Source organism: Giraffa tippelskirchi, chromosome X (assembly GCF_054371585.1).
Source record: "Giraffa tippelskirchi isolate mGirTip1 chromosome X, T2T-mGirTip1v1.2.pri, whole genome shotgun sequence".
Classification (NCBI taxonomy): Eukaryota; Metazoa; Chordata; class Mammalia; order Artiodactyla; family Giraffidae; genus Giraffa; species Giraffa tippelskirchi.
Genome location: NC_137289.1, coordinates 82,470,380 through 82,488,563, shown reverse-complemented (window position 1 = coordinate 82,488,563; position 18,184 = coordinate 82,470,380). Strand labels below are relative to the sequence as shown.

The 18,184-nt window shown below is 38.9% G+C and overlaps 1 protein-coding gene and 1 non-coding gene across 3 annotated transcripts; one reads left to right on the top strand and one right to left on the bottom strand.

Annotated features, from left to right (window-relative positions):
• Positions 1–4,350: 4,350 nt before the first annotated feature.
• On the top strand, positions 4,351–4,422 carry TRNAC-GCA (transfer RNA cysteine (anticodon GCA)). Its single transcript has one exon. It is a non-coding gene; the product is annotated as a tRNA-Cys (tRNA).
• Positions 4,423–14,396: 9,974 nt separating this feature from the next.
• Positions 14,397–14,967, bottom strand: LOC145535234 (large ribosomal subunit protein P1-like). Of its 2 annotated transcripts, XM_081563554.1 has the most exons (3): positions 14,896–14,967; positions 14,664–14,814; positions 14,397–14,489 (listed from the first exon to the last, which is right to left on the bottom strand). In XM_081563554.1, the coding sequence occupies exons 1-3, from the start codon at positions 14,965–14,967 to the stop codon at positions 14,443–14,445; spliced, it is 270 nt and encodes an 89-aa protein (XP_081419680.1). In that variant the 3' UTR covers positions 14,397–14,442. The 2 variants fall into 2 exon arrangements, with proteins under 2 accessions (XP_081419680.1, XP_081419679.1); XM_081563553.1 differs by having other exon boundaries at positions 14,664–14,967.
• Positions 14,968–18,184: the final 3,217 nt, after the last annotated feature.

The window sequence follows — 18,184 nt, the reverse complement described above, 5'->3', positions numbered from 1 at the left end:
TTTTTTAATTAATGGATTGAGTTTGTATTTCGACTTCTTCCCACACACTTCTGCATTTGTAAAATGAGGGAATGAATGTACCTTATAATACTGCTGGATAAATCAGATAATACATGTGTTATGGGCTGAAATGTGTCCCTCCAGAATTCATACATTGAAGTCCTAACTCCCCAGTACCTCAGAACGTGTGTGCACAGAAGAAAGACCCGGTGGGGACACAGTGAGAAGACGTTGGTCTACAAGTCAATGAGAGAGACCTCAGAAGAAATCTTGATCTCAAACTTCTAGTCTCCACAACTCAGAAAATAAAGTTCTGTTGTTCAAGTCACTCAACTTGTGATATTTTCGTATGGCAGCCCTAGCAAACTGTTATAGCATGTAATATATTTAGCATGATGCCTGTTCCATAATAAGTCTCATTAATTGTTTCCAATTTAATTAGTGCTTTTGATATGGAGAACTATCCCTGCCAGCCTGACTCCTTCATGAGAGATGCAAGACTTGTTAAAATTTAAAACAATTTTTTTTTTTTTGCCATACCTTGCAGCAAGTGGGATCCTAGATTCTAGTTCTAGAACCCATGCCCTCTGCAGTGGAAGCTTGAAGCCCTAACCATTGGACAGCCAAGGAAGTGCCTAAAAGTTTTTTTGATCTTCAAGTATGCTTTCACTTACTGAACAGAAGCTGAAATTTTTTTAAATGTATTTTTTCAAGTATAGTTGACTTATCATGTATTAGTTTCTGCTGTACAACATAGTGATTCTGTTATACCTATACATATATTCTTTTCCATTATGGTTTATATTGTATATGGTTCCCTGTGCTATCCAGTGGGAACTTGTTGTTTATCCATCCTGTAGTAAATATTCAAACATTACAGAAATGTATAATTTAGCACAGTGTTTTTTTTTTCATTTTTTAAAATTTATTTTATTTGGAGGCTAATTACTTTACAATATTGTGGTAGTTTTTTGCCATACATTGACATGAATCAGCCATGGGACACATGTGTCCCCCCATCCTGAATCCCCCTCCCACCCCATCCCTCTGGGTTGTCCCAGAGCACCGGCTTTGAGTGCCCTGCTTCATGCATCAAACTTGCACTGGTCGTCTATTTTACATATGGTAATATACGTGTTTCAGTGTATGATTTAGCACAGTGTTTTTAAAACAATGGGTTAAGAAATCAATATGCTTGCAAGCAACTGGCATTTTGATGTTTTACTCTTTATTATGAAAAATATCTAGCATCAAGAAAAGTGGAGAAAATAATATCAGGAATTATTATATACTCATTATTTGGATTTTTTCTTGATTTTTGTTCACTTTTAAAAATTTATATGGACTAAAGTTCACTCTTTTTGGTGTGTTGTTACATGAATTTAGATAAATACATACAGTCCCAGTCATGTAACCACCACCACAATCAGGTGATATTCTATGACTGATCCCTCTCAAATCCCGTCATTCTACTCCTCTGTTGCCACCTTTTCCCCACCCCAATCCCTGACAAGCACGCATCTTCATTTTATTCCTTTTTTTGCCTTTTCCAGAACATCATATAAATGGAATCATCAGGGCCATGACTAGGGAGAGGCAAGTGGTATGTCTATGGAGCAAAATGTAAGGAGCCATCCACTCTCAGGTTCTGATCCTGCAGCTGCACAGCCCTGAGCACCAACCTTCCTCATCCTACTCCTCACCCTGGGAATCAGATAGTATATAGTATTTTGAATGTGGCTTCTTATGACTTAATGTGATGCATTAGAGAGTCACCCATGCTTTTGCATTTAATGATGGTTTATTTCTTATTGATGAGTATTATTCCATTGTACCATACTTTAAAAAATCCACTTGTCAGTTCACAGATATTTAAGGTTATTTCCACTTTTTGGCTATTACGGATAGAGCTGCTATAAACATTCATTTGCAAGTCTCTATGTGGATGTATATTCTCATTTATCTTGAATATATACCTAGGAGTGAGAATGTTGGGTCACATGGTAAGTGTATGCTTAACTTTATAAGAAACTGCCAAGGTGTTTTCCAGAATGGCTGTGCCATTTGGTATTCCTACCACAATATATGAGAGTTTCAATTACTCTGCATCCTCACCAGGTCTTGATATTGCTAGCTTTTTAAGAAAGCCATGTAAGACAGTTCCCTGGTGACCTAGTGGTTAGGATTCTGGGCTTTCAATGCTGTGGCCTGAGTTCAGTCCTGGGTTGGGGAGCTGAGATCCTGTGTCGCATGGCCAAAACCCCCAAAAAAACAAAGAAAGCCATGTAATAGGTGTGTCCATCACCAAACTAAATTATCATGTCACCCTGCCTTTAAAACCTTCAGTGTTAATAATGTAAGCATATTTCTCTATATAATCACAATATCATTATTACACTTAATGAAGAATAACAATAATTTCTTAATATCAGATAAAATCTGTTCATATTCAAATTTCCTCAGTTGTCACTAAAGGTCTTTAATGCATTCAGCATGAAAACATAAACTAGGAAGTAAAATGTTAGAGTGTGTTGCATATAGAAAGGATAGGCATTTTTTCTTGAAAATTTGGTGTATGCATGTATACTGGAATGTAAAATAATTTTTTAAACCACAAGACATGATCAAAAAAGTTGAAAAACTTTGATATACAGGTGAAAGTACTGATAAAAGTCAGAAACAAAAGCAAGATGTTCAATAGCATGACTTCTTGTCAACAGTTTCCTGAAAGTGCCAATCAATGATAAAGATAAATAAAAATGTATAAATATTATAAAAGAAAAGACAAAGCAAGCTGTCATTGTTTGCAGACAATATGATTTTCTTCTAGAAAATCTGAGAGAATGTATATAGCCAAAAAGCTTTACCTTATTGTTATTGTTTTTGGTAAAGCAATCACAAAAATTTAATTCACACTTGTTCAGCTATTCATATCCACATCTAAATCTTACCCCACATGTAGTTTACAGTTATCTATAGATGGATGAGAGTGACCAAGATTGTATGGTTCTGTTCAGACTTACAGGAAAATGACAGTATCTGCTCTAGCATTGTTTATTTCTCATTGTGTATTTTGTTTGTTTTCCTGTCATACTTTCCCTCATCTTTTTATTTTTTAACCTTTCAATTGAAGTATACATAAAGTACATAAGCCTGATGAAATTTCATAAACACACTCAAGTAATGAGCAGCCAACTAGCAAAGAAAACACTGTTAGCCCCTCTTTAGTCACTACTTACCTTTTGCTAAGTCACTTCAGTCGTGTCCGACTCTGTGCGACCCCATGGACTGCAGCCTAGCAGGCTCCCCCGTCCCTGGGATTCTCCAGGCAAGAATACTGGAGTGGGTTGCCATTTCCTTCTCCAATGCGTGAAAGTGAAGTCGCTCAGTCGTGTCTGACTCTGAGCGACCGCATAGACGGCAGCCTACCAGCCTCCGTCCATGGGATTTTCCAGGCAAGAGTACTGGAGTGGGGTGCCATTGCCTTCTCCGACTTACCTTTTGCCCCCCAAATAATTAAAACAAATTTAACAACAGATTTAAAGTGCTGCCTATAAGTTGAATTATTGTAAAGAGAATCATACTCTGACCATACTTGCTATAAAGCAAATAACTTTTTAAATACAGGCACTCATTTGTTATCTGTTATCATATGAACTTTGATACATATTTGCTTTTGAGCACATTTAAAAAATATATTCTACAGCCAAGCTGGTGTGTGTTATTAGTCTCTCAGTTGTGTCCAACTATGTGACTCCATGGATTGTAGCCTGCCAGGCTCCTCTATTCATGGGATTTCCCAGGCAAGAAAACTGGAGTGGGTTGCCATTTCCTTCTCCAAGGGGGATCTTCTGAACCCAGGGAACTGTTAGGCTCTTGCTCTCGCTCTCGCTCTCCCTCGCTCTCTCTCTAGTGCTCTCTTTTTCCCACTCTCTACCCTACTCTCTTTTTTTGGAGCCTTTTTTAGTCTTTGGGTCGGCATGCCCTCATGCTTCAAGGATGGATTCTCCTGCTATCTTCTAAATAAAATAGAGCTGTAACACTGATTTGTCTAAGAGCTATAACATGGTCTCTCCAAGACCTGAGAGCTGTGACGTGCCTAGGGCTTTAATATCCGTCGCTCCAAATCTTTGTTGTGACGAGACAGAACCGAGGAGCATACACTCGCCTGACAGAACGAACCAAGGTCTTCTGCATTGCAGGCAGACTCTTCACTGTCTGAGGCACAGAGTGGTGAGCTTTAATTATGTGAAAGCTTGAATTATCCATGATACTGTTTACCTTCATTAGTGAAAGTAACTAAATTATCTCTGAATATATATAATGTATCGTTCTTTATATTTCAGGGTTTCCTTGGTGGCTCAGACGGTAAAGCGTTTGCCTGCAATGCAGGAGACCCAGGTTCGATCCCTGGGTGGGGAAGATCCCCTGGAGAAGGAAATGGCACCCCACTCCAGTACACTTGCCTAGAAAATCCCATGGACAGAGGAGCCTGGTAGGCTACAGTCCATGGGGTCGCAAAGAGTCAGACACGACTGAGTGATAGGTTCTCTTTATATTTCATGATAATATGGCTAATAGTGAGAGAAATGTGGTTGATGATTCATTGCGTGACCAGTCATTATTTTAGTACTATGCATACGTGAACAGTATCCTTCAGTTTGTAACTATACTAGTAGTGTTGTAGCCATGCGTTCCAGGAAACAAACTCACTCAGAAAGACAATGAAGATAGTGGAGTGCAGTTTATTACACCGGCGGCCCAAGGCAGAGTCTCATCTTAGCCAAGGACCCCGAACAGTTTTTGTGAAAACCGTATATACCCTAAGTGCATGTGCACCAACCCACCTCCCCAAATTCCCTGACAATCAAAGTTAACCCATGATTCATATGCCTTAAGCCTAGGTAGTTAGCAGTGAACAGTTATCAATAGGACTGTGGTCATACTCCAACAAGCATAATAGAATGAATAGAATAAAATAGAATTCTATTTGGTTACACAGATAATTAAGGTATTAGAGCTCTGGGGCTCTTCCTTCCGGGGACCTGGTTTTCCAGTTGGTATGTCGTTTCCATAGATACTGGTCATATAGCCAAAGTCCACAATCCGGCCCAAGATGGAGTCCTGCTTTCAAGATAAAGCCTGTTCTGTTTCCTCTTTCGTAGAATCTGTTGGAATTTGTGGGTTTGTTGCTTCATCTTACGATGAAGCCAGTGTCTGCTCAAATTTGCCTTGCTTCAAACTTTTCTTAAAGTGTTTCTTTTCCCTCTCTTTTTTTCACTTGCTTTAATTCCAGTCTTTGATCATGAACTATTAGAGTCCCCTAAAGTCACTGAGGCCTTAGGCGTGTCCTAGGGTTGAATTCTTGTAGAATTGTCCAGCCCTCCCCTCAAACCAAATTTAATTATTCACAATGACAAATACAACTACCATGATGAACAGATTCCAGAAAACTGCAATTCTCAAATTTTGTTGTGCATTAGATTCACCTGGGGTACTTGATAAAATTTTATAGCTCCTCTTTCAATTTTTATTACATTTTGGTATCATATGGAGTTTCATCTACCATATAATCCAGTATATCTTAGTGGGGCTCAGACATTTGTGTGGAACTAGACTGAATTTTGTCCTGGCCCGTCCATTTCCCTGTCTAACTCCATTTTCTAAGCTCTCATGTTTCATCTTTTCCTCACAATCCCTATTATTGTGGCTCACCCAAGCCTGCCCTCTTCTGGCAGTGTTGATTGCATCATTCCTTTTAGCTTTCTTTTCAGAATGAAAATAATAATTTCTTGTTCTCATTTTTCAGAACTCTAGATGACTGTCTAATTCTTAATAAGGTATTATTAAGTTAAGTTCAGTCACTCAGTCGTGTCCGACTCTTTGCAACTCCATAGACTGCAGCACACCAGGCTTCCCTGTTCATCACCAATTCCTGGAGCTTGCTCACACTCCATTGAGTCAGTGATGCCATCCAACCATCTCATCCTCTGTCATCCCCTTCTCCTTCTGCCTTCAGTTTCCCAGCATCAAGATCTTTTCCAGTGAATCAGATCTTCACATCAGGTGGGCAAAGTATTGGAGCTTCAGCTTCAGCATCAGTCCTTCCAATGAATATTCAGAACTGATTCCCTTTAGGATGGACTGGGTGGATCTCCTTGCAGTCCAAGTGACTCTCAAGAGTCTCCTCTAACACCACAGTTCAAAAGTCCAACTCTTACATCCATACATGACTACTGGAAAAACCATGGCTTTGACTATCTGGACAAAGGTATAGTCAAAGGGTAGGTAAATGACAATTGAAACACTAGCTTTCTCCCACCAGTGAGTCTCATCACTGGCATCTGCCTACTTCCTGGTTTCTCCCAAATGTAGATTGAATATTTGATGCAAGGCTTTGTACTATCATGGAGAGACTTTAACATCCATGAAGATAAATCATACAGTACCACTTGGCGCAACTTCAGAGACTTTCCCTGCACTGCAGTTGTCCACACTCATGGCCACATCCAGGGTCTTTTAAATCACTCATTACTGTTCCACTTCTAATACCTTAAATTTGTATTTGCAGCTCTCTGGCTACTTTTTTCCCATTTAAGGGGTTGTATTTCCTCATTCTTACTACTCCTAATCTTTGGTCTCCTGTTTTCTCCCAATTTATCAGTCTCTCCTCCAGACTAATTTTCTTTCCTAACTGGCCTGGGCCCTACAGTCCATTACTTCAACCAGTATTTTTTCATATTCTTGACTCACGACATTTTGATCTGATAACACCCCAAAACTTTCTAGCCTCCTGCTTCAATAAAGTTCTCAGTGCTATACCTCAATTTTTCCAAGAATTCCTGGCCAGCTTCATCTCCCATCCCTTCCTATTCTCTCTTTTTTTTTAATTAAAAAATATTTTCTTTTATTCCACATTGTAAAAGAAACAACATTTCACAATTGAGTGTAAGGTAGACTATTCCTTTAGGAAAATGTTATTTATTATAAAGGATGATGTTATGTGCTAAAAAGTGTCCCTCTAAAATTCATATGTTGAATTCCTAACACCAAGTACTTCAGAATATGACTGTGTTTGGAAATAGGGCCTTTAAAGAGGAAATTAAGGCAAAATGAAGTTTGATTGGGCAGGCCCGAATCCAATACGACTGGTGTCATTGAAAGAAAAAGATATTAGAACACAGACAAGCATGCACAGAGGAAAGACCATAAGGATACAGTGAAAAGGCACCCTTCTGCATGCCAAGGAGAGAGACCTTGAAAGACACCAAACTTTGATCTTGAGCTTCCAGCCTCCAGAACTGTGAGACAATACACTTCTGTTGTTCAAGCCACCTAGTCTATGGTATTTTGTTATGGCAGCCAAACAAACCAATTCAGACTATATATCCTTATAATCAGAAAAAAAAAAAAAAAAACAACACAAAACTATGCTTAAAATCTGGTTCTAGCATAAACTAGCTATGTGACCTTGACTGTATTATCTGAAATCTCCAACTGTTTTAAGGGATGTATAATGTTAACACCTACCAAAAGTGAGGTATGAGAAAATATGCTTGAAGTATTCAAAGTAAATGTAGCTGTTATTAAAAGTTGTCAAAAAATTTTAATGCTATTTCCACATAACTCAAAATGCATAAAAATAGCCCTATCATGAGATCCAGTCATTTTATCCAATGGGAAAAAAATGCAGACAAAGATTTACACCACAAGATATTAGTTACAGTGTGGTTTATATTATCACAGAGTGGAAATAATCCAGATATTGAAAAATAGCATGTGTGTGTTAGTTGTGTCTGATTCTTTTTGACCCCATGGACTGTAGCCCACCAGGCTCCTCTGTCCATGTAATTCTCTAGGCAAGAATACTGGAGTGGGTTGCCATTTCCTTCTCCACTTTCCTATTCTCTTACAAATCTCTTTCCACCAATCACCACTCTTGCTTTGAATCTTCTCCCCTTCCCTCTCTGATGATTCTTTCTCCTCTGCACAATATTAGGTAATCACCTAATACAACTTTCTAACTCCCTAGTTAGACAAGGTTTTCCAAATTTTACCCGACATTGCCTTAAATGGTTTAAGTACTTGGTAGTTTCAATGTACCAGGAAATCTAAGCAAGGTGGCCAGTTGAAGCCGTTAGAAGACCCTTATCAATTCTCTCTATTCATACAGCTATCTTTGTACATGACCAAATGGCTAAATGATTCAATAAAAATTCCTTTCATGCTATGATCTCATTGTTGCTGATCCTCTCTGCCATTTTCCTATGTGACCTAAAGCGACTGCTCTTGAAACCATATGTAATGACTAGAAGAGGGACAGGAAGAAGTCTAACTGCCATAGAGAATTCTGCACACATCACCTTTTCTGTGACTTCTACTGTAGTTTCATGGTATTTGGATTCTCCAGCCAATTTGCAGCCCAAAGACACACCAGTTTTCTTGATATTGTCTTCTATAGGCATACTAGTAGCATGCTGGTGTTCACTGAATGTGTATGTAGCAGGATTTAGTGATGGCTTTGGCATCTGAGTAAATGAAAACCTTGGGCTTTCATGATGCAGTTGATGGATGACTTTGTTTTCCTCACCCTTATTTTTTTTCTTTGAAATTTATATTTATTTGTTTAGAATAAGTAATATATCAACATAGTTCAAAATGCAAATAATACATTACTTACTTATAAAATAATACTTATTAATACTTGATAACAGTAATAACTATTACTTCAGTTCAGTTCAGTTCAGTTGCTCAGTCATGTCTGACTCTTTGTGACTCCATGGACTGCAGCATGCCAGGCCTCCCTGTCCATCACCGAATCCTGGAGTTTACTCCAACTCATGGTCGTTGAGTCGGTGATACCATTCAACCATCTCATCGTTTGTTGTCCCCTTCTCCTGCTGCCTTCAATCTTTCCCAGCATCAGGGTCTTCTCAAATGAGTCAGCTGTTCACATCAGGTGGTCAAAGTATTGGAGTTTCAGCTTCAGCATCAGTCCTTCCAATGAATATTCAGAACTGATTTCCTTTAGGATAGACTGGTTGGATCTCCTTGCAGTCCAAGGGACTCTCAAGAGTCTTCTCCAACACCACAGTTCAAACGCATCAATTCTGCGGCACTCAGCTTTCTTTTTTATTTTATTTTATTTATTTTTTTTAATTTATTTTAGTTGGGGGCTAATTACTTTACAATATTGTAGTGGTTTTTGCCATACATTGACATGAATCAGCCATGGGTTTACACGTGTTCCCCATCCTGAACCCCTCTCCCACCTCCCTCCCCATCCCAAGCCCTGAGCATTTGTCTCATGCATCAAACCTGGAATGGTTCTGTTTCACATATGATAATAAATATGTTTCAATGCTATTCTCTCAGAACGTCCCACCCTCACCTGTGAGACAGAATAAGAGACACAGGCACTCAGCTTTCTTCACCATCCAAGTCTCACATCCATACGTGACCACTGGAAAAACCATAGCCTTGACTAGACGGACTTTTGTTGGCAAAGTAGTGTCTCTGCTTTTCAATATGCTATCTAGGTTGGTCATAACCTTCCTTCCAAGGAGTAAGTGTCTTTTAATTTCATGGCTGCAATCACCATCAGCAGTGATTTTGGAGCCCAAAAAAATTAAGTCTGACACTGTTTCCACTGTTTCCCCATCTATTTCCCATGAAGTGATGGGACCAGATGCCATAATCTTAGTTTTCTGAACGTTGAGCTTTAAGCCAACTTTTTCACTGTCCTCTTTCACTTTCATCAAGAGGCTCTTTAGTTCTTCGTTTCTGCCATAAGGATGGTGTCATCTGCATATCTGAAGTTATTGATATTTCTCCCAGCAATCTTGACTCCAGGTTGTGCTTCATCCAGCCCAGCATTTCTCATGAAGTACTCTGCATATAAGTTAAATAAGCAGGGTGACAATATACAGCCTTGACATACTCCTTTTCCTATTTGGAACCAGTCTGTTGTTCCATGTCTAGTTCTAACTGTTTCCTCTTGACCTGCATACAAATTTCTCAGGAGGCAGGTCAAGTGGTCTGGTATTCCCATCTCTTTAAGAATTTCCCACAGTTTGTTGTGATCCACACAGTCACAGGCTTTGGCATAGTCAATAAAGCAGATATTTTTGTGGAACTCTCTTGCTTTTTCAATGATCCAACGGATGTTGGCAATTTGATCTCTAGTTCCTCTGCCTTTTGTAAATCCAGCTGGAACATCTGGAAGTTCACAGTTCACGTACTGTTGAAGCCTGGCTTGGAGAATTTTGAGCATTACTTTGCTAGTGTGTGAGATGAATTATTACTTACATAATACTTAAATTTAGAGCTCACATAACCACTCCTGTTCCCATCTACCCCACTCTTTCCACTCTCATAGCTAACCATTTTATTAGTTTCTGATATGTCCTTTTAGTGTTTTTTAGTGGCTAAGAGGGTAAAGAATCCACCTGCAATGCATACGACCTGGGTTCTATCCCTGGGTTGGGAAGATCCCCTGGAGAAGGGAACGGCTACCCACTCCAGTATTCTGGCCTGGAGAATTCCATGGACAGAGGAGCCTGGCAGGCTACAGTCCATGGAGTTGCAAAGAGTTGGACACAACTGAGTGACGTTTCCTTTCACTTTCACTCTCATTCGGACATAAGCAAAAATAAATATATATTTTAATTTCTCCCCTAACGTATACAAAAGGTACCTTATTACTATATACTATTCTGCATCTTGCTTTCTTCACCTAAGTACATCCTGAAGATATATCAGTGTTTACAGAGCTTTCCCATTCTTTCTTAGAACTTCATATATAGTATAGCATTCTATTGTAGTCTATAGTTTTTTAAAATTTAATCCTCTATTGATAGACATTTAAGTTTTTTCCTGTCTTTTGCTATTATAAACAATGAGAAAATGTGCATACATTATCCATAAAGTACAGAAATGTCCTTATTGTGAATAAATTTGCATAAATAAAACTGTTGGCTCAAAGGGTAAATCCATTAAATCTTTGTTCCACTTAGAGTTTCAACCCACCCTATAGTGTGAGGAAGAGAGTGAACTTTATCTTTTTCTGTAGTACAGCTACCTGGTGGTATCAACACCATTCATTCAAAAAATAAAGTCCATGCTTACTGCACTGATTTGACTTTGTAATAATTTTCTCTACGTGTTTGGTTCTATGCTGGACTTTCTTTTTTGTCCCAGTGGTCTGTCTACTCATATTGTAGTGACTCAGTGTGTACTTTTTAAATTTTGCAAGTTCAACTCAGCATGGTTTTATTAAGGAGGGTGCAGGTACTGTAACAAAGAGACCCAAGACTGAACACAGGTAGTTTAACAAGATAGAAGTTGGTTTCTCTCTTATGTTAACAGTGTAGAGGTAAGTGGTCCAGGGTTGGTAAAGAAGCTCTGCCATGTCTGAGTCCAAGGTGGCTGCTTCATCTTTTGTTATCTCCTAGCCAGCAGGATGGGGGAAAGGGCCAAAAGAGAACATGAACTTTCCATTTTAGTGTCATATGTGGAATGGCTCACACTGATTTTTCAGAACTTGGTCACTTGGCCACTCCAAGTGGCAGGGGAGATGAGGAAATGTAGTCTCTTGCTGGATAACCATCTAGCTGGCTCCTAAAATTTAGGAGTTCTATTAGTAAATAGGGGGAAATGGTTTCTTCTACAATGGTGACCTAATGCTAAGGACATTGAAGGTATTGAGGCACTGTAACCTGAAGAATGGCATAAATTCTTCCATCCTAGGGACCAGTGCAAAGGTGTTTAGGGTTCCTATAGGCTTTACTTTCCTGCCCTCACAACATTGGTGCTTTTTTTCCCCATCAGAATCATTTACTATTTGCTAGGGCTGCTATCTCTTTCTCTCTCTCTCTTTCTCTCTCTCTGTGTTCTCATATGTGTGTAGGCTTTTTTCTTTTGCTAGTTCTTTTCTTATTGCTTTATTCACATGTCCTTGGAGATAACAATTTTTTTCTGAGGCAACTCGTGGGACTTCTTAATGAATTAATTGGCAAAAAGCGGCCTCCCAGAAAACAAAAACAAGAACCTGTTTATACCTCTAAACTTTCCACATCTCTTTCCTTGTTATCCCACTTGGATGTGATAAAGAATGAGTAGCTTAAGTGACCCAAATAAGTGATGCTTTTCTACTTGCAAAAGGTGAAATTTGCATATGACATGAGATCTGGGTTATAGAAACTGCTATGCTAAAGGATAGGGATGAAAACAAAAAGGAAAGATCTTAAAGCCTTAGAGACCATATTAACTAGACTGGGATACTTTAGAGAGTGAAAGGAGGCACTATATTTACCTATTTATCAACAAATTGGCTTTATTATATTGATAGACTATAAAACAGTACTGTTAAAAACTAATTTCAAAATTAAAATTCTTTCTAAAAATAAGAACATATGTCACTTCATATTAAAGCAAAAAACGCTTATTTGTATTAATTATTTGAACACTAAAAAGTAACACAAGCAGAAGAATTTTTGGTATATATCCACATACTTTAATTGGTTTCTTAGCCACACCTGTCTCTAATATCACACTGTCAATATTTCTCTGAAAATGTATTTTTCCATATGGTTGTGATATTTTAATTTTTTTATAAAATTGTCTGCAATTTGTTTCACAGTTGCATTTTTCATAAAATTGCCTGCAGTTTGTCTCATAGTTGCAAATTTTTATAAATTTGAAATGGCAAGTATCTTCAATTGACTCTTCTCATCACAATGTTTTTAACTGAGAAAACATCCTCCACAGAAGAAAAAACAATTCTACTAAGTGGAAGACATTCTCAATACTAATATTTTTATTAGAAATGGATATATACTTCAACTCAAATATATTCACAGGTTCTGTCTTTTTGCTTCCATTCAGAGTACCTTTCCTTGACTAATGTTTTTATAAGACAAAATCTTGTCCAATAAGTTATCTCTACTTTTAATTCCCTTGACTGTTTTGACAAATTTAGATACTGAAAAATTTTAGAATGTCTCAATTTCATTCCATTCTGGAGCAGATATCCATTTACCTAATTAAAAATACAATCCTCCTTTTTATGCAAAATCTAAAAAGAAATTATACAAATGAACTTAATTACAAAACATAAACAGACTCTCAGACTTAGAGAACAAACTTATGGTTATTGAGGGGAGGGTAGGGGGAAGGGATAGTTAGGGAATTTGAAGTCTATATGTACACACTCCTACAAAAAAAGAATCCTCAACAAAAGATTTTCCCTGCAAGTTGAGATATCTATAAGAAGAGTTATATAGTTTCAAAATCAAATGTTGTACGCCATGAAGGATTGTCAGTCTCCAGTCTTCCTTGACTGATTGTCAGTCTCCATATCTTCCTTTCTACAAGGTGTATGTATTAGTTTTCTGTTGCTGTGTAACAAATTTAACAGTTTAAAGCAACATCCATTTATTATCTTATAGTTTCTGTGAGTCAGGAGAATGGGCTCATCTTGGTTGGATAATCTGCTCAAAGTCTCATTAGTCTACCATCTAGGTGTTGGCCAGTCTCACCAGAGGTTCATCTAGGGAAAGATTCACTTTTCTCAGAATGTTGGCAGACTTCATTTCCTTACAATTGTAGCACTGAGATTCTTGTTTTCTTGCTAGCTATTTACCAAGAGCTGCTCTCAGCTCCTAGAGGCCACCTGTAGACCCTTGCTATGTGGCCCTTTCCACAGTCCCTTTCACAACATGGCAGTTACTTCAAAGCCAGCAAAAGAATCTCTCTAGTGTATGTCTGCAAGAAGCACTCATATTTACCTTGTAATCTAATTATAGGAGTGACAACCCATCAACTTTGGCATATTACATTGGTGAGAAACAAGTTGCAGGCCCTACTCACTCAAAGGTATAGGGTTATACAGAGATGTGAATTCCAGAGGGGGAAGATCATGAGAGCCATCTTAGAATTCCTCCCAAGTTTCCCTGGGAAACACTCTGAGTTTGAGATTTGTGGATAGGTGTATTACTGGGGACTGCTTTTGGGAACAACAATTGTAAAGGAGTGAGGAGTAATGACCTATATGGGAAAAGAATCTAAAATAGAGTGGATGTGTATATATGTGTAACTGACTTACTTTACTGTACTACTGAAACTTACGTAACATTGTAAATCAACTATACGCCAATAATTTTTTTTAATTTTTATATATAAAAAAAGATTGGATAGAGAGGAAGAAGTTGCAATTCGAGGTTGCAATCTCACAGAGTGAGATAGTCCTTCAGAAGTGTTCTGAAATGAAGCAAAGGAACTAGACCTTTGTGACCTTCACTGAGCAATCACTGCATCTGGGCTGCCCCTGAGAAGGGGGCATAACCTTAGGCAAGGCAGGTTCAACACAGGACAATTTCTTTCTTTCTTTCTTTTTTAGCAGCAAAGAGCTCAGGTTTTTATTGAATGTGTTACTAAAGAAGTTTAGTCAAAAAGACCAAAGCCCATGTCATCATCAGACTCTTCAAATTCTTTCTTTGCTTCTACTTTATTTTTTTTTTAAATTAGTTTATCTATTTTTTAACTTTACAATATTGTATTTGTTTTGCCATACATTGACATGAATCCACAATGGCATTGAAGCATGTAAATTATCATATGTGAAACGAATTGCCAGTCCAGGTTTGATGCATGATACAGGGCGCTCGGGGCTGGTGCTTCTACTTTCTTGTCCTCAGCTGGGGCAGCAGTGTGGATTGGGCAGGGACTCCTATGGATGCAGCACCAGCTACTGGCATCAAGTCTACCAGCCCCCATGTTGCAAATGAGGCTGCCAATGTTGACATTGGCCAAAGCCTTTGCAAACAACCATGGCCAGAAAGGTTCAACATTTACATCAGCTGTTTTAATGAGGGCATTGATCTTATCCTCAGTGACCTTGAACCTCACCTCATCGCCGTGCAGGATGAGGACCAAGTAGATGCAGGTGAGCTCCAAGGTGGAGGCCATAGCGCAGGCAAGTGCTAGATGGGGGCTGCCTGGAGCGGTGCTAGTCACCCGGATGAAGTGAGGGTCTCACCACAAAATGGCCTTAGCTTCCTCAGAAGGACCAAGCACCTAAGCAGCAGCGGAGGAAAGGGCAACACAGGACAATTTCTGAGGAAGTACTCAGTCGTGAGTGGTCAGCAACCAATATTTCCAGCAGCTAGGAATAAGTGTTTCATTTCTAAAGTGGGGGGCTGAGGGGGTGAGGGATGGGGGTGGTGGTAGTTCTAAGTGACACGTCACATGGTCAGTACACTTGTTTAACCATAAAATCTCCTTAATCGGTATGTATATTTCCCAAGTGCTCTGAATAAGATTTAATTGAATTTATAACAACAGAAGTATTCTAAGGCTTCGGAACTCTATTGGTAGTTGGGTCAACAAGGGAGGGGCTACTCAGAAAAAAGTGATGGTTTTGATATATGATGTCAAGGGTGGGTGAAGGGGATAGAGTTTGGTGGATGAGAGCTCTTTCACATATTTTATTTTTTAAATCTCAGTTCAGTTCAGTCACTCAGTCATGTCGAACTCTTTGCAACCCCATGGACTGCAGCATGGCAGGCTTCCCTGTCCATCAGCAACTCCTGGAGCTTGCTCAAACTCATGTCCATCAAGTTGGTGATGCCATTCAATCATCTCATCCTCTGTCGCCCCCTCCTCCTCCTGCCTTCAATCTTTCCCAGCATCAGGGTCTTTTCCAATAAGTCAGTTCTTCCCATCAGGTGGCCAAAGTATTGGAGCTTCAGCTTTAGCATCAGTCCTTCCAGTGAATATGCAGGACTGATTTCCTTTAGGATTGACTGATTTGATCTCCTTGCAGTCCAAGGGACTCTCAAGAGTCTTCCTCAACATCACAGTTCAAAAGCATCAATTCTTTGGCACTCAGGTTTCTTTATGGTCCAACTCTCACATTCATTTTTAAACCTGGGGTGTATTTATTTATTTTTGGCTGCGAGAGGGGTTTCCCTAGTTGGGGCAAGCAGGAGCTACTCTTCTCTGCAGGGCACGGGCTTATTTTGAGGGCTACTCTTTGTTGTGGAGTGTGGGTTCTAGGGCACGTGGGTTTCAGTGGTTGTGACTGGAAGGCTCAGTAGGCATGGTGCACTGGCTTAGTTGCCTCTCAGCATGTGGAATCTTCCCAGACTGGGGATGGAACCCATGTCCCCTGCATTGGCAGGCAGTTTCTTTACTACTGGACCACCAGGGAAGTCCTCATATATTTTAATAGCATGCAAAATACGCAGGTCCAGGCTAAGATATTAAATTTCCAAATCCAAAGATACATATCAGTAAACTAGAATAGAATAAGAGCAGAAGCAGGATGAACTTTAATAAGGGGGAAAATCTAAAGTCCTGTCTAAGTTTAGAAATTATTTGTATATATGAAGAAAAGTGTTGCTATGTGCAAAAAGCAGTTCATGTGAAAAAATATCTAAGTTTAATTTACCGCAGTTTTATCTCTGACATGACTGAGAAAAATGATAATGTAACCTTTAAGCTGAGTTAAGTCTATGCTACTGTAAATGAAAGTTCTAGTGTATCCTGTGTTAACCAGATCTCTTCTGTGCTCAGTTCAAAGTATTTTATAGCACACATATAGAAAAATGCATGAATCACAAATACACAGCTCAATGAATTTTCACAAAGTGGACGTACCCACTGTAGTGACCAAATGTTCCAATTTCCCTAAAAGTGTCCTGGTTTCAGCACTGAAAGATTTGTATCTTGAGAAACCCCTCTGTTCTGAACAAACTATGTGGTTGGTTACCCTAATTCACTCAGATTAAAAAACAGAACATTATCAGCACCCTAGAAGCCCTCATATGGATTGTCAGTCACTACCTACCCCTCTTCCCTAAAGGAAATAACTATCCTAACTTCTAACACCATAGATTATTTTGAGGTCCTCTATTTTAATATGAGCACTGCAAACGAAAGAGCAGAGGTTAAAACCTTATAGCTCATGGGCTGAATCCAGCTGGTAGACGTTCTGTTTGAGTTATGCAACACTGGCCTGTAGAGTCTTTTCTTTTTCTCCACGTACTTTATTTGAGGGACAGTGCTAAGAGTTTTAATACAGGTATAGATTCATGCAACCCCTACCACACTCAGAATACAGTGTATTCAGTTGACACGAAAATCTTCCTCATGCATCTCCTTTGTAATCGCATATTCCAGTGGCTCCTAGTCCTTGGCAACCAATGATCTGATCTCCATGTCTCTAGTTTTGCCTTTTTTCCGACTGTCATACATTTGGAACCTTACACACCAGGTAACTGGTGAGTGTGCCTTATTTCATTCAGCATAATACCCTTGAGGTTCATGCAAGTTGTTACTTGCATCAATAGTCCATTCCTTTGTATTGCTGGGCAGTATTTCATTGTATGAACATACTTCTGCTTGCTTATCCATCCAAGGACTTCTGAGTTGTTTTCAATTCTGAGCAATTATGACTAGAGCTACTATAAACATGTGTGTACAGGTTTTATTTTTGTGTGTGTGAACGTGAATCTTCATTTCTCTAGGGTGAATACCTGGGAGTGGGATTGCTGGGTCATATGCTAAGTACAGGTTTAATTTTATAAGAAACTGCCAAGCTGTTTTCTAGAGTGTCTTTACCATTTTGCATTTCTACCAACAATGTAGGAGAGTTCCAGTGGCCCTCCATCCTTGTCAACACTTGGTATTATTATTTTAGCCACCTTAATAGATACAAAGTTGCATCTCATTGTGGTTTTAATTTGCATTTCCCTAATAGCAAATGATATTAAACATTTTCTTATGTGCTAATTTGTTATCTGTATATTGTATTTAGGGAAGTGTCCATGAACAGAGGAGCCTGGTGGGCTACACTTCATGGAGTTGTAAAGAGTTGGACAGACTGAGCAATTGAGCATGCACACACTAAATCCTTTGACAGTTAAAAAAAATTGTTTGTTTTCTTAATATTGAGTTTTGAGAGTTCTTTATATATTATGAATTCAAGGTAACAGTGATTGCAACAAATAGCTTCTCGTAGCTCTTTAGGATAAAAATCACATCTTTATCATGTTTGTTAAGTCCACAGGATCTGGTCTCCCCTTGCCTTGCCTCATCAGTATAACTTTAGACCTCTCTTCCTTCAACTCTGTTTTCCAGCAACGTTGGACTTTGTATGTTGTCTCATGCTCTTTCCCATTTT